This window comes from Aotus nancymaae, unplaced genomic scaffold, assembly GCF_030222135.1.
Source record: "Aotus nancymaae isolate 86718 unplaced genomic scaffold, 86718_ANA_hifiasm-v0.15.2.pri h1tg000008l, whole genome shotgun sequence".
Taxonomy (NCBI): domain Eukaryota; kingdom Metazoa; phylum Chordata; class Mammalia; order Primates; family Aotidae; genus Aotus; species Aotus nancymaae.
This window is the reverse complement of record NW_026988419.1, coordinates 58,149,035-58,165,236: the sequence shown is the minus strand read 5'-3', so window position 1 is coordinate 58,165,236 and position 16,202 is coordinate 58,149,035. Positions and strand designations below refer to the sequence as shown.

At 37.5% G+C, this 16,202-nt stretch overlaps 1 protein-coding gene across 1 annotated transcript in view; it reads left to right on the top strand.

Annotated features, from left to right (window-relative positions):
* Nucleotides 1–16,202, top strand: part of LRP2 (LDL receptor related protein 2) — a 224,482-nt gene that overhangs the window by 48,403 nt on the left and 159,877 nt on the right. Inside the window, exons 4-6 of the mRNA XM_064373346.1 lie at nucleotides 2,650–2,766; nucleotides 15,603–15,713; nucleotides 16,040–16,153. Of these exons, the coding sequence (XP_064229416.1) occupies nucleotides 2,650–2,766; nucleotides 15,603–15,713; nucleotides 16,040–16,153 (342 nt within the window). The remainder of the gene's footprint in view (nucleotides 1–2,649; nucleotides 2,767–15,602; nucleotides 15,714–16,039; nucleotides 16,154–16,202) is intronic.

Sequence of the window (16,202 nt, the reverse complement as noted above, 5' to 3'; positions counted from 1 at the left end):
TTGGTGCTTCTATCATTCCTGTGTACCTATAATCCACTTTCATAACTATCTTCTAATTACTCCTTAAAGTGTCCCCTAGAAGACTATGAGCTTCTTGAGGGTAGGGATTGTGCCTTGTTCATCTGCGGATTTCCATATTGCTATACTGTGTGGTACATAATAGGCCCTCAACAAGTGTTTGTGAAATTAATGAATAGATGAATCTCAGCATTAGATCGGTTGAGAACTACATAATTTTACTTTGTTCTCTCTCTACATTTGAATGAGCTTTTAATTGCTCCTTTATAAGCCCTTTGAAATCCTAAACACAAAATACAGAATTATTTGGGCTTGATGTAAAGAAGAAAGCCAAGGTAATTGAAATAATACTGATACCTGACCTAGTTTCTTTTAATATTTTGTTTGAGACAACTCATGACTTGCCTTTTCAGGAATTAAAGAAAGTTCTTGCTGGGTGCAGTGGCTCACACCTGTAATCCCAGCACTTTGGGAGGCTGAGGCAGGCAGATCACTTGAGGTCAGGAGTTTGAGAGCAGCCTGACCAACATAGAGAAACCCTGTCTCTACTAAAAATACAAAATTAGCCAGGCTTCGTGGAGTGTGACGGTAATCCCAGTTATTCAGGAGGCTGAGGCAGAAGAGGCTGAGGCAGGATGTGGAGGTTGCAGTGAGCCAAGATCGTGCCATTGCACTCCAGCCTGGGCAACAAGAGTGAATTCTTTCTCAAGAAAAAAAAAAAGAAAGATCTTTAATTTTATGTGGAAATTGGCAATAGATACTTAAATAAGAAAATATGAAATTATTTAGTGTTAGAAATAGGCTGACTGGAAAAACTTTGTTTGCATTCCAGAATTATATGACACCATTTTATTAATTAAACAGAAAGAAGGAAGAAAATGACAAGGAGGATATAATCAATGAAGCATAGCAAAGGGTGTTAATTATGGTTTTATAAAATATCTTATCACATGATAATTTTCATATGTTTGAATTTTCAAGTACCACCTTGAAAACTGTCACTGTCTACTTACGTTTTACATATATATATTTTAAGAGACAGGAGTCTTGCTTTGCTGCCCGGGCTGGAGTGCAGTGGCATGATTATAGCTCATTCTAACTACATAAAAAGAGAAGTTCTTTCGGGCTCAAGTGATCTTCCTACCTCAGCCTTCCAAATAGCTAGGATTACAGCTACTTGGAAGTGAGACACTGCGCCTGACTAAATCTAATTTTTTTTTTTTTTAAGATACAAGGATCTCACTATGTTGCCCAGAATGGTCTTGAACTCCTGACGTCAAGTGATCTTGCCTCAGTTTCCCCAAGTAGTTGGGATTACAGGCACAAGCCACTGTGCTGGGTTTACTTGTCTTTTGCAAAGTTTTTTCATGCTAAGTTTTGATGGTACATTCCTTAACGGATATCTAATTTTATCAGAAAACCAACTTTTGCTGAACCTAAATCTCTGTACTATATAGAAGTATGGGAAGCTCTGTAAAAATTGAGGGCAAACCTTTTTTCTTCCATTAGAGGATTATATTATATTTTTTAAAGGATCACATTTTCCCCCAAAGCTCTTTGTATGTAGACAATTTTAAAATCCCACCATAAGATACTGTTGCCACGTTGTGGTAATAATTCTTGCCTTAGAATATTATACTTTTGCTTTTGCATTTACAGGATAGCTTTCACATCATGCTTGCGATCATCAGTTCATTGGATTTTATCTGTTTTATCTGGAGGCAAATCTGATGAACTGCTGATGCCCTGCTTTCATCTATACTAATCAACATGGGATAAAATAAAACTAGCTTAATTTTTTTTCTGTTTATAAAATTGATACATGGTCAATGTAGACAGTTTATAGGATAGAGGAAACTATAGAGAAAAGAAATCACTTCTATTTATATTCACACCACTCTGTAATAACTGCTTTTAAAGCTTTGGTATATTTCCTTCTTGTTTCTTTTTTTTTCTTTCTTTCTTTCTTTTTTTTTTTTTTTGAGACAGAGTCTCACTCTGTCACCTAGGCTGGAGTGCAATGGTGCAGTCTTGGCTCACTGCAACCTCCACTTCCTGGGTTCAAGCAATTCTCCTGCCTCAGCCTCCCGAGTAGCTTGGATTACAGGCACCCTCCATCATGCCCAGTTAATTTTTGTATTCTTAATAGAGACAGGATTTCACCCTGTTGGCTAGGCTGATCTGGAACTCCTGACCTCGTGATCTGCCCGCCTCCCTCCCAAAATGCTGGGATTACCGGCATGAGCCACTGTGTCTGGACTCCTTGTTTATACAAGAATTTCAACGGGTGAGGGGAGAAGGGACCTTGCCAGTTTTTGGTTAATACCTATATCTACAAAATTTTTATTTCATTAACACTTTTTACCATATAGTTTAAAAATCTGTAATGTATTCCTTACACATGTTGATAACATAATTGTGTATGCTAGCATGCTTGAATGTGGACACTATCCTGTGGGGGTTTTGATAATATTATACTTTTGCTTTTGCATTGTAAGCTTAGCTTGGTGGTAGCTGGGTACTTTATCTTGTGTCCCTGTGAACTTTATGCTTTTCAATATCCTTGCTAATGCCAATAGTTTAGTCTGTATCTAGCAATAATTATAAAAGAATAATTTTTTCTCTTCACAGCGCAAAGTACATGCTCAAGTCATCAGATAACATGCTCCAATGGTCAGTGTATCCCAGGGGAATACAGGTGTGACCACGTCAGAGACTGCCCAGATGGAGCTGATGAGAAAGACTGCCGTGAGTCTGTTTGAGTCCTTGCACTGTATTTGGTTTCACCCTTGTCCCTTTGGCATTTTAATCAATTTGTTAGATTTGTTGATGGACATAAATGCCTACAATACGCCTCTTGTTATTGCAATCTCTTGACAGATTCTTTTGTGGAATAGGGGTGATGTTTAGATAAGAGTCTGTTTTTAACAAGACATTCTAAGAGTGTCTTGCCTTAGCACATCAAGTTTCTGTATTTTTTATAGTAAGAAACTTTTAACATGAACATAGAATCCAAAAAGATAATTAAACACATTGAGCACAGAATCCAGTTTGGTCAATTTTAACTGGTATTACATGGCTATAGTAAGTTTCTAGGTCAAATTTCTCATTAGTTTTCCTGCTTTTATGGATTCAACATTTTTCAGATTACCTTTGGAAAAGTGTTACATTTTGAAAATGGCTTTTCCTATTACAGCAGCATACTATGTTTGTAACTGATCACTACAAAATAAGACATATAAATCATAGCATTCTATGTATAATGTATAAATGTTACCACACCAAAATAAGAAAGTGCAATCATGATTCATTATGTAGTAACAGATAAGTAAAGAACAATCAAGAAGAGTCTTCCTTTTTCGAGGCTTATATAGAACTGTTAGGATACAAGATAGGAATTAGTCTGCTGCGTCAGTCCTATAGTCCATATAATTGTCCTTAATCTCAGACATACCTAGTTTCTGGTTTCTTTTCTTTTCTTTTTTCTTTCTTGAGGCAGACTTTTCCTCTTGTTACCCAGGCTGGAGTGCAATGGCATGATCTCAGCTCACTGCAGTCTCTGCTTCCCTGGTTCAAGTGATTCTCCTGACCTCCTGAGAAGCTGGGATTACAGGCATGCACTGTACCACCATGCCTGGCTAATTTTTGTATTTTTAGTAGAGATGGAGTTTCACCATGTTGGTCAGGCTGGTCTTGAACTTCTGACCTCTGGTGATCCACCTGCTTTGGCCTCCCAAAGTGCTGGGATTACAGGCGTAAATCACCATGTCCGGCCAATAGTTTCTCTTAAAAGCTCTTACAAGTCTATCTTTATGAATTTCCAGAAGTTCCTTGAGTTTTATATATATATATATACACACACACACACATATATACATATATATGCACACACACACACACACATATATATATATGCATGTGTATATATAATATACATATATATATTTCTGACAGGTCTTTTAGTGCACTCCTGCATTTCATAATTTTACTATGTGCTATATAAAGATATACTCATGTGTCACTTAATGAGGGGGACACATTCTGAGAAATGTGTTGTTAGGGAATTTTGTTGTTGTGTGAATATCATAGAGTGTAGTTAAACACACTTGGATGGTATAGCCTACTGTACACCTAGGGTACATGGTATATACCCTAGGTGTACACCCTTGCTCCTAGGCTACAAACCTGCACACCATGTTACTGTGCTGACTACTATAGGCAATTGGAACACAATGTTAAGTATTTACATGTCTAAACATATGGAAACATAGAAAAGGTACAGGAAAAATGTGGTATTATAACTTAGGGGACCATTGTAGTACATGTAATACGTGCAGTCCGTCGTTGACTGAAAGAGTGCTATGCGATGTATGACTGTACTTCCTTTAGTTTCCTCTTAAATTTATATTTCAAACTTCAAAGAGTTATCCCCGTATTCCATTAATTGGTGGGCAGATATTTGTGTACCTTAGAAACCTTGATCATAAACTTTTCAGTTATTATATCCCCAGCTGAAGATTCAAGTTTTAGCCTATTCTCATGGGATATCTCCTCTATTGTTTAATAAGTTGATTTAATTTTAGTTTTCTGGATTGTTTATAAATTCCTTCCTTTGATACAAATGTTTTTTTTTTATGGTTTCTGATGAAAGAACTATCTTGTGTAAATTTTGCTAAACTTCCTAATATGGTACCGTGCCTTGGGTAGGAGCAAACATACATCGATTATGGGAAGCAAATTTTTCCTAGTCACTGTACATTTCAAGCTATACTGTTCATGGAAGAAATACTTGCGTATGCGCAAAGGAAAGACCTATGCTTCCCTCCATACCATGACCACATGGTGCAGTTTTAAAAATGACCCTTCTTCAGTGCTTTCCCCTTTGCATGTTATTTTTCTTTGAGAGAAGTGTCTGTGCTATTTGTCTTTGTCTCCCTATTTCCTAGCAGAGTTCCTAGTACAGTTCTGTTCTAATTTATCTTAAATATTCTTATTTTTAATTTTACTTATTTTTTATTTTATTAAGTTCTGGGACACGTGCAGAATGTGCAGGTTTGTTACATAGGTATACATGTGTCATGGTGGTCTGCTGCACTTATCAACCCATCATCTAGATTTCAAGCCCTGCATACATTAGGTATTTGCCCTAATGCTCCCCCTCCTCTTAACCCCCACCCCCCAACAGGCCCCAGTGTGTGATGTTCCCCTCCCTGTGTCCATCTGTTCTTATTGTTCAACTCCTACTTATGAGAGAGAACATGTGGTATTTGGTTTTCTGTTCCTGTGTTAGTTTGCTGAGAATAATGGCTTCCAGCTTCATCCATGTTCCTGCAAAAGACGTGAACTCATTCTTTTTTATGGCTGCATAGTATTCCATGGTATATGTGTGCCACATTTTTTTTATTCAGTCTTTCATTGATAGGTGTTTGAGTTGGTTCCAAGACTTTGCTATTGTAAATAGTGCTGCAATAAGCATGTGTGCATATGTTTCTTAATTTTTTGAAAGAGATTACAGTGGATTTACCTTCACTCTGGAAATTATGCAAAGAATTTAGACTCAACTCTGGCAAGTTTAGAGATGACAGTGTGTGTCTGGATACCACAGAAGAGCAAGTTCAAGAACCAAGGATTCTCCTTTCAATACTTTGTAAAGCACACAGTAGTTTCTTCATTGAGGCAAATGAAGAAGATATTTTTGATTAATAATATTAGTAATAAATCATAAATGCTACAAAATATATCATATGATTTATGATATATTAATTACTGATATTAATCAAAATGATTAATATTAGTAATAAATCATATGATATATTTTGTAGCATTTGGTAGATTTCAGAGCATGATATAAACTCTAGTTGTTACTATTAAGTTCCTTTAGAGGCCAATAGGGCAGGCACTATTATAATCTCTTATGAATAAATGAAAACTTCAAAGAGTAGAGTGGCTTGTTTGAGGTTGTATAGTAGAGATAGGGCTTAATTTGTTTTCTAGTTCCAAGTCTTGTGATTGCTCTTCATGGAGGGCTTTATTTGGAGAAGGAGAAAGCCCTATCTTGTACAAGTTAAGAGAGCATCAGAGGTCTGTACCATCAGCCAACAGCCAACAGTCTGTGTTTTTATCCCTTATTTACAAGTGGGCAAAAATGAGTGCTTTATTGCAAATGCAATGGGACTGAAGGAAATGCTACTTTGGGGAAAATAAAAGTCAGCTGAAACAGAATGTTTGCAGCCAGGTCTAAAGTCACTAATACAACTGCCTGCAACTTTGCCAGTGAACTTCTCTGGCAAAAACCTGGCAGGATACTAATATGCAAGTAGCTGCTGTAAAAGGGAATGAGGGAGAGGAAGTGAGTGTTATAAGCTATTATATCTGGGCAGGAATTTTTAATCAAGTTTTTTTTTTAATTTAAAAATATTTAGGTACAAACAATTGGTGAAATAAAGATTCACTAAGGAAAGAGAACCAAATTTGGCTTATTGTTTCTGGAATCATACAAGTCATGAACCTTTCAGGGCACATTGTGGCCTAAAATGAATCACATGCATGTAAGTAAGGGATTTGCAGTGAGGTATTCTTTCCTATTTCCCTCTACCTTGTTTATTTATTACTAAGTTTCAGTTTTGGAGGAGTATTGAAAAGAAACCTCACACATCAGAGGAAATGTAGGAAAGAATCTTCCTATTCCTTTGTTAGTGCTTTGATCTGGTCACAGAATTGTACAAGAAGGAAATGAATGGCCTGGATCAAAGTCCTTAGAAAATGCCAGTATGGGGTATCGGGTGCAGGAGTGGTCCCATTTTGTTTTCCTTCTTTGTTTAAAGCTCTTGTGGAGAGTGAGAAAGGGAACTGCCAGTCACTCAGCACCATCCACCATCTTACTCACTTTTCACATCAATACCGCAAGGTGGGTGTGAGGACCATATCTGTTTTACAGAGATTGTAAAGACGATCACGATGCAAAAGTAGGGGAGCCAGGATTTTTTTTTTTTTTTTAGATGGAGTTTCGCTCTTGTTGCCCAGGCTGGAGTGCAATGGCACATTCTTGGCTCACCGCAACCTACGCTTCCTGGGTTCAAGTGATTCTCCTGTCTCAGCCTCCCAAGTAGCTGGGATTAAGCCATGTGCCACCACGCCCGGCCAATTTTTTGTATTTTTAGTAGAGACAGGGTTTCATCATATTGGCCAGGATGGTCTTGATCTCTTGACCTTGTGATCCACCCGTCTCAGCCTCCCAACATGCTGGGATTACAGGCATGAACCACCGCTCTGGGCGGGGAGCCAGGATTTTAACCTAGTCTAAACCGTATGCCTGTGCTCTCAAAATACTTTGCTTTAGCAATAGAAATTTATAAAATATTTTTGTTTAAAGGTTACTTAGCTATTTTATTATTTTTACATATTATTGCCTAAAGCGTTTTTAGTATGGAAGGTTTTTTAACATATACAAAAGAAGCATGAATTGTATAGTGAATCCTTGAATCCCTTTTTACATATTACTCAGTTACATCAATGATGAACTCATAACTAATATTGTTTTATCTATTCTCTTTATTCACTCCATTATTTTGAAGTATTTCTTAGACATGGTATAATTCCATCTTTAAATATTTTAGTATTTATCTCTGAAATATAAGGACTAAAACATAACCACGATATCATTATCACACCTAAAAATTAAACAATTCTTCTTTAAAATAATCAGATATCCAGTCAGTGTTTTAAATTCCCCAATCATCTTGTTATTTTTTACAGTTTGATACTTTAAATCAAAGTTCAAAAAAATCTTTATGTTCAAGTTGGTTGACATGTTTCATAAGCCTTTCAATTTGCGGGTTTTCCTTCTATTTCTGTTCTTTACCCCTTGCAATTTACTTGTTTTTTTTTTTTTAAAAAAAAACCCAGGTCACTTGTTCTGGAGTTTCCCACAGTTGGGTTGTGCTTATTGTGTCCCTGATGTCCTTTAACATGTTCTCTGTCCTCTGTGTTTCCTGGCAATTAGTAGCTAGACTTGGAGCAGGGTTTCTTGACCTTGGCACTAATGACATTTGGGACCAGACAGTTCTTTCTTGTGGGGGCCAGTCTTGTGCACTGTAGAATGTCTAACAGTATCCCTGACCTCTATCCACTAGATATCGGTAGCATTGCCCAGTTGTGACAATTCAGAATGTCTCTGGACATTATCAAATGTCTTCCAGGAGCAAAATCATCCAGTTGAGAACCACTAATTTAGAGGACTGAACAGGTGCAAGAATTCCCCTAGGGGGAAAACAAGGGAAGGCAAGAATACTTTTTACATAAATGTGTGTATTTTCATTAGGAGACACAGGCTAGTTGTCTCTTTGTGATATGAGTAGCCATTGATGATTGTTGCTGAAATCCATTTAGTCATTGCAGTACTTAGTTATTTTAAATGTTGCATTAGATATATAACAGCTGTTATTAGTTGCTTTAAATTAGAATATTTCCATGTGATCAATGATTAAGTGAGGCTTAGCCAGAAATCATCCTCATGAGACATGACAGTTTATTATTTCCGCAGTGATGTTGCATAGAAATCACTACTTGTGGACAAACTTAGAATCAGTCTGTGAATGGGGCTCTTGTTTTTCTATTTCTCAGAAATAGAATGGCCTATAGGAATGAATATAGTAGGTACCTGGAAACCACCTAAAAATAGTAATGGATGTTGGAAAAACTCCAAAAAAGGACTCAATTCTTCCCTCCGATATTCAAAAGGATTAGGGAGGTTGACATTGTAGTTCATAGCCCTGCCTATCATTCCAGACCCCTACATTGTAGTTAGTATCCTTTCAAGCTTTTAAAATCAGGACACTGAGCTCCAAGACAGAGCACCTTGTGTCCATTCCAGGCATTCCTTTACAGAACAAAGAGTGGTGTGTAAGAGTCCTCTCAGGGAGGCAGGCAGGGAGAGAGGAGGTGAGAGAATGGTCAAGATGGTGAGGAAGGCGAGGATATTAAGGTCTCAACAAAAAGATTATTTTTGAGATAAATTTGATATAGTATGAAAGATTCTTATTGTGTTTGGTCTTTTTGTCTGCTTCATCTTTATATGCATAAGTTATTGGTGGTTATTATACCCTTTTAGAAATATTTCTGAAAATATATACATATATATTTATATATATTCTCTGTGAAACAGGTAAAAACTCATTTTCCCCCTTAGTTCTTTTATTATTCAATCTGGTCAGAAATGGCATCTTATATTAAACAGCTTGTCAATTAACTTTTTTTTTTTTTTAAGGAACAGAGAGATTCAAAACTGTGGTCCATTTTACTTCTAATGGGATTAGCATCAAGGAAAAACCACTCATGCAGGGTCTAAGATAAACATCAGAACAATGCAGCAATTATGGGTCATTCAATTAATATATTGAAGTGACTTTCAGTTACTCAAAAATAGTGCAGTTTTTTTTTCTGTTAAGTGAAAAGATTATTTTGCTTTTTCAAGCACCACATTAGAATGATTTTGGTGTGAATAAAACTATTGCTAATTACTGTTGGTTTGCAGCACTTCTCTTTTGTTACTTAGGAATGCCAAAGAAAGGGTAAAATCCCTGTTACAATGAAGGCTTTCTTGCCGGTAATCAGCAGTATTTGGTCTGCCTGCAACTGGGGCTGCTTTGTCCCAGAAGTTTTATTTCTATTGACTTTCTGCTCTTTAGAATTTAAACATTTTGCTTTATATCTCTAACTGCTGAAGCTCCAGCTGAGGGAACAGTGGGAGGGGAATAAAAAAGATGGTTAAGTCATTTTGTGGACTGTGAGGGTGCGTGAAGAACACGTTCTTCAAACTCGGTTCCACATTTAAGCTGCCCAATCAGCCTTGCCGTTGCTATTCTCTCTCTTCCTGAAGCCAGAAAGAAGAAGCAGGTGACTCTCCAAAGGACCCCGTCTTCCCTGCCACATCACAGATGTACCTTTTTAGCATTATTACAATTGAGATAGGATTCAGAGCCTTGAAACCTGGAGAAAGGAGAGAAAAATCTCTTTTATGTGGTTCCCATCATACAAGGACATTATAAATATCCCCAGTCTTTAAAAAGATCCTAAGATCCCTCTTAGCTATTGCCCAATTACTCTGCTCCCTTTTACGATAGTTTCTTAGCATTATCTTTAATGGCTGTTTCCATTTACTCTTGTCCAATTTTCTTTCTTAAAAAAAACTTTTTTTCTTTACATATGTAATGTATCCAACTGATTGTCCGTTTTTCTTGAACCCACTGGAAACAGTCCTTCATCTTCACCAGTCTCTTGAAAACATTCTTTCAGTGCTACCAATGACCGCCATTATGCTAAGCCTAATGGTTCTTGTTCAGATGTCACTTCTCAGAGAGCTACTCCCCACAGTCACTCTTTACCTTTTATCCAGCTCTATTTTTGCAACTTTTTTCCCTTTGAGATATTTACTTTAATAGCCATCATTCCACTCTCTGGAACAGAATATCAGTTCCATGAGAAATAGGATTTTATTTCATTCTTTAGTACCTTGCATACCTATAGGTGTGCAATAATTATTTTTGAATGCATTGATTAATAAAATGCTGTGGGAATTGCTACTTGTAATTTTGTTTACCTTTTAATTTAATTCTTAGCACAGTATCTATGAAGTCAGATTTCAATAAATATATGTTGAGCACAAGAGAATTCTAATTAAGAAGAAGACAGCACTCTGCAGAATAACTGGTTCCTAGGATATTGACATTTACTCAGCAATGATTTGCTGATGAATATTCAAATTATTTGGGGTTAGGTTTCCAGCAGGGAGGCTGAGCCACACCATTTCTAGTGATTGAAAAGTGGCTACTCTTATAATGCTGGGGTGTATCTAGTTTTCCTGTCTCTTTGATTAGATTTTGTCTTTTGTTCTGCCCAGGTGGGTCCCTGGGAATCACCACCAAGGTGTGGAACCATGGTGTTTGTCTGGCCTTGAAAGAAAACATGTAGCCCACTACCACTAAATATGATGCACATTATAAACATTTGCTTACCCATAAGAAGGCATGTTAATCTTACTGCTTTGTGCTATTCCTTAGAGCATTTGATACACATTTTTCCATTTTGTTGCAGTCACTTTTGTGATAGAACGCGTGTGAGGTTTAAAAAAAATTTTTTTTAAGGAATTTAGAACAATGTCAGTTTTTACCTCCTTTACAGTTTTCGGTGATAGCTCTGGAAAGAAGACAGTGCTGTGGGTCCAGAATCCTTGGAGCAACCCTCTCAGGCACATTTCTAATTTAGGTCTCATATCAGGTCACTGTGGATACAGACCAGCTAGGAATCTGAGGCTTAAGACCCAGCTAGCACAAAGGCAGGGAGCCAAGGAAAACTAGATAACTTAGTGTGTTTCTCTTTTTGCTTTGGCTTCCTGAAAGCTGCCCAGACTAAACTTGATGTTTGTTCAATTCTACTAGTCCTTGGGATGACCATATTTTCTTTCTCTTTCCAAGGTGCTGAATAAATTTTTAAAAATAAATCTGGTTTTATATAACTTTTTATTGAAGGCTACTTCAAATTATTTTTGGAAAGAGGTAGCAAATAGTACTCTGTTTTTTTCCTTGTATATTACTGCACTCCATAGGAGATAGTCCTTTAGGGCCTTGAAATTCACCAGGGGTGGGGGCTTGGGGAGTGGTGGTGGTCCCTTTATGGGACTTGAACTTGATGGTCTGTTTATGGTACTGACTCTCCTGCTTGTCCCTGTGCTCCTTCTGGAAAGTTATTTTTTCCTGCATAGGCTTCCTAGAATTCCTAGATAATATCAAATTGAACTATTTTGTGGACTATGCCATAAGTTGTGAGAAACTAGAGTTGGCCTCACTTCTTTCTTCTACTCAATGTGGATGGGAAACTGACAGGAAGAAAGAAAATCTTTCCCCCTTCACCTTGGGTTTTTTCCTTTTCATAATCTCTTTTAAGAATTTTCTATTACCATTTCATTCAATTTCATTCTTTTTAGATTTTTCACTTCTTCCTTTTACTGACTCTGCAACCTATAAGTGGTAGTTGTGTCTGTGGTAGTGGTTAGAAACATGGCTTGTGGAGCCAGGTTGTTTGAATTTGCATTCTGGCTCTCCAACTTTACCAGTTGTGTGACCTTTTTCAAATTCCTTAATCTCGTAATGCCTCAGGTTCTTCCTCTATAAAATGGGAGTCATCATAGTATTTACTTCATGAGGTTGTTATGAAGTGAGTTTATCCATATTGAGTACTTTGACATGTTTCTAGCACATAGTTTTAAATATATGTTATTGATGATGATGATTGCTTGTTTAACTTTGTGAGTAGTACTTGCAAGTAAGTGCTGGTGGCCAAACTGGTAGATTCTTTCTGGCAAATCATTACATTGACTAGATTAATCTGTCTTGGAGCCAGAGTAAATAACAAAGAGGATGACTCTAGGACCTTGAAAAGTAATAATAAAGGATGACCCTAGGACCTTGAAAAGTCCCAGGTGTCTGGGCTGGACTTGTATCAGTAAGAGTGTGTGTGTGTGTGTGTGTGTTTCCCAATCTTGGCTTAAGTTTCCTAACTTACCTTTAAGATGCCTTCTTTATCATAATGGTCTTCTTTCTGTGTTCTTTTCAGCCATGTTGTCAAATTGTGAGAATAAAATATGTTTACAGTCTTCCCAGTGAGATAATAGTGAATAGTGCCTTGTATTTGTATCTTCCTCTGCTGTGTAATACTCTGCTTAAAATGATTTCCATTCTAAGAGGCCTACAAGGTCTTCAAGCTACATTTCTACACCCTCCACCCTGATTATGTAAACAGAACTATAGCATGGAACTTTCTTGCTCCAAACCAAATCATTCACAGTGAAAACATTTAAAAAGTCATGTATGCATATTTTGGGGGCAGCTCCCAATTATGGGGGAACAAATCTGAATATGTATCATTCGGGACGGGGAGAAAGTAAAGAAAGGGCAAGCAAGGAGTGGCGTGAGGAAGGATATTTTCACCTTTTCTTGTTAGAAAAGCCTTAAAGGTCTGAGGCTTAATTTATAGTTCTTGTTCTTTCCATTAAAACAAAATTCAGAAAGAAGAGTTTGCTTGGTTTTCTTATATATGGTCTTTTCTCATATTGCCCTTTACCCTATACTTAAAGTCTTGCAGGAGATTTTAGCCACATGATGGATTTGCTCTATGGGATGAAGGTTAAACTCAGGCTGGCCAAGCAAATAAACCAAAAAATAAGATTTTTGGTATCTCCCAGTTGGAAGCTCAAAGGATTGTGACTTATTGTTTTCTGGAGTAGATTGAAACTGATTAACATCTTTATCAAGAGTAGTAGAATCCATTCATTTCTTTCTTTGCTCAGTGTCAACAGTTTGGACCTGTTCTCTCTGTGTGGGTCTCTTCCAAAGAGGGAAAACTATTTGGAAACAGATTTCCAAGTATTTTCAGTATTTAGTGGAGTTAGGAAGCTCTGTGTAATCTTCCCTGTGAGTATACAGCTCAGGTTAACTGTGCACAGAAGAGATCAGAAGGTGTGCAGGGGTGAGCAAGGTCCTCTGCTGATTGAGAGAGATTCTTTATCAGTGTGGATGGAGACAAGAAAGCTGTTCGTTCCTCATTCCAAATGTCAAACTGCTGACCTCTGGCCACCGCAATACCCTCCCTGATGATGTCAAGCTGGCCTTGTTTGTTGGGTGGGGAAGGGCTATGTCAGTAAACTTTTGCTGCTGCTCTTAAAAGGCTAGATAACACATTGACTCTAGGAGCTATCCCGCCCACAGGGGCGAAGGAATCAGGGGCAAAGGAATCGCTTGTTGGTCTCACCTGGTCTTTTGCATCTCTTGAAGGGAGAATTAATAAACATCTCTTGAAGGAAGAGTTGTGTGACTCATTTGAAGGCACATCTGTAAGGGATATCATCTCAGCGAGGTTATTACAGCAATAACCCTAGGCATTGACTTACTTTTGGACTGTTAAAAAGCGATATAAAATTCAGAAAAAATTTTAAATTTTAGCCAGCTATTTCAAAATGCCGTCCATTTTCCCATATGATTAACTATATGTAACTCTGGCAATTGAGATATGTAAGGATACTTAATAAACTAGCTTTGAACCTCTGGATATGAGAAGAGTTAGGCTTATTCCTTTGCTATACCAAAAATATAAATGAAAAAATGTCAATTCAGAGTCAATTTTTTTAAAAGTGCAAGTTGTTCATATGGCACAAGTTTAGTACAGTTTTAGCACAGAATTTTGTGCATGGTTTCTGCTTGAAAACACTTGGGACTATCCAAAGAATTACCTTCAGTATCTTTGTATGTCTATAAAATCCCAAATTGGGTTCTTAAATGCAAAATTGAGACTCAAAGTAGACTGTACTGTTGGGTCTTTGAAATCTCAACTAAGACATACCTTTTCCTTGGTTAAAAAGAAATCTGAAGAGGACATGAGAATCACTATGAAAATAATCTTTCATGAAAAAGATGGTCAGACCAAGGAAGATATCATATTTGTGAAAAGAAGGGTATTGAAAGGCCATAAAGGGCAGAACTTCAAAATATTTTAAAAAGCCAAGTGAACTAAAATGTTCACCTGTGGTAAATAATAGCAATATTGAAAATTTCTTTAGCACAGTGAGAAAGGTCCCATCCCTGTACTAAGTGTTGGGGATTCTAAAGTGAGTAAGACAGGATCCTTGATCTCAACCACAGAATAAAGCCTCCAGTAAGAAGTCATGAGGGACAGGTGGTCCAAGTCTGGTAGGTAGAGAGGAGGGACAGACAGCATGTTATTCCTGTAAGGGACTTCCTGATTTTCCACTGTGACCTAGAAAACTAGGTCCAATGAGTAGCAGTGAGGTAGCCATATGCACATAACGTGGCAACAATAATTTGTGCTTCCAGAGCACATTATGCTTTTCAACATGCTTTACCAGACATGGTCTTTTCAGGCCCCTCTAACCTGTGCAGTACCTGATCCAAATATGCGGATAGGGAAGTAGCAACATAGAGAGGACATGAAGCTTGAGTCACAGAAAATAGCTGCTGAGTGGTACCTCTGGGTTGCCAGGGCTCCTGAACTCTAGGCCTGCTTTCTTTCTCCAACCCTCCAGTGGAAGAAATGGCCTGTCTTTTCTCCAAGCTTGTATGGTGGTACTTTAGTTTCATGGGATGTTGTTTGTATTATGTAAAAGAGTATTCCATTTTGAACTAAAGTTAAATTCTTTCTCATTCTTCATCTTTTAGCTCAAAAGTCACTTCTTTAGGGGAGACTTTTCTGGGCCCCCAAATCCCTCTGCTATGCAGTCTCACAGTCCTCTGTACTTTCCATATTAGCACTTATCCCAGTTTGTAATTTACCATTTGTTTCTTATTTCATCAATGTCTGTCTCCCCATCCAGCCATACTCTCCATGAAGCCAGGGACCATATTTCTTTTGTGTATCAGTATATGCCCAACATTTAGTGACTTGCATATAGTAATCACTCAATAAATATTTGCTGAAGGAAATTTGAGGTTTGTTTGCTGTTTTCATTTCATTTCTTTCTTTCTCTCTCTCTTTCTCCTTCTCCTTCTTCTTCTTTCTTTTTTTTTTTTTAACAATAGAATACCCAACATGTGAGCAACTTACTTGTGACAATGGAGCCTGCTATAACAACAGCCAGAAGTGTGATTCCAAAGTTGATTGCAGGGACTACTCGGATGAACTCAACTGCAGTAAGTATTGTGGACAAGATATGCTGAAGCTGGTTTAGAGTGACTTGAGAGAGCCAACTATGTGCATCTCTTCCCAAGTTCACGTTCAGTGAATTCATGTTGGTAGTTTGAAGTCAGCTGTTGGTAGGAGTATTTACACACTCAAAATCAGCAAACACTACAAACCAGGGTCTTTTGTTCCTGGAGAACTGGTTCTTAAACATTTATCAGCACACCACTTCTTAATAAGAATCTCTTTTTAAACTGGGGATGATCTTCCTGTGAGATTAAATGGCTACAATGGAGTTAAATTCTCTTTTCTTTCCCTTCTTAACTTTCTGTTGCAGCTGAGATATGCTTTCACAATGAGTTTTCATGTGGCAGTGGAGAGTGTATCCCTCGCACTTACGTCTGTGACCATGACAGTGATTGCCAAGATGGCAGTGATGAACGTGCTTGCAGTACGGTGATTTCTTTATGCTGGGTCATGTTGTCGGGAGTGTTTTATTT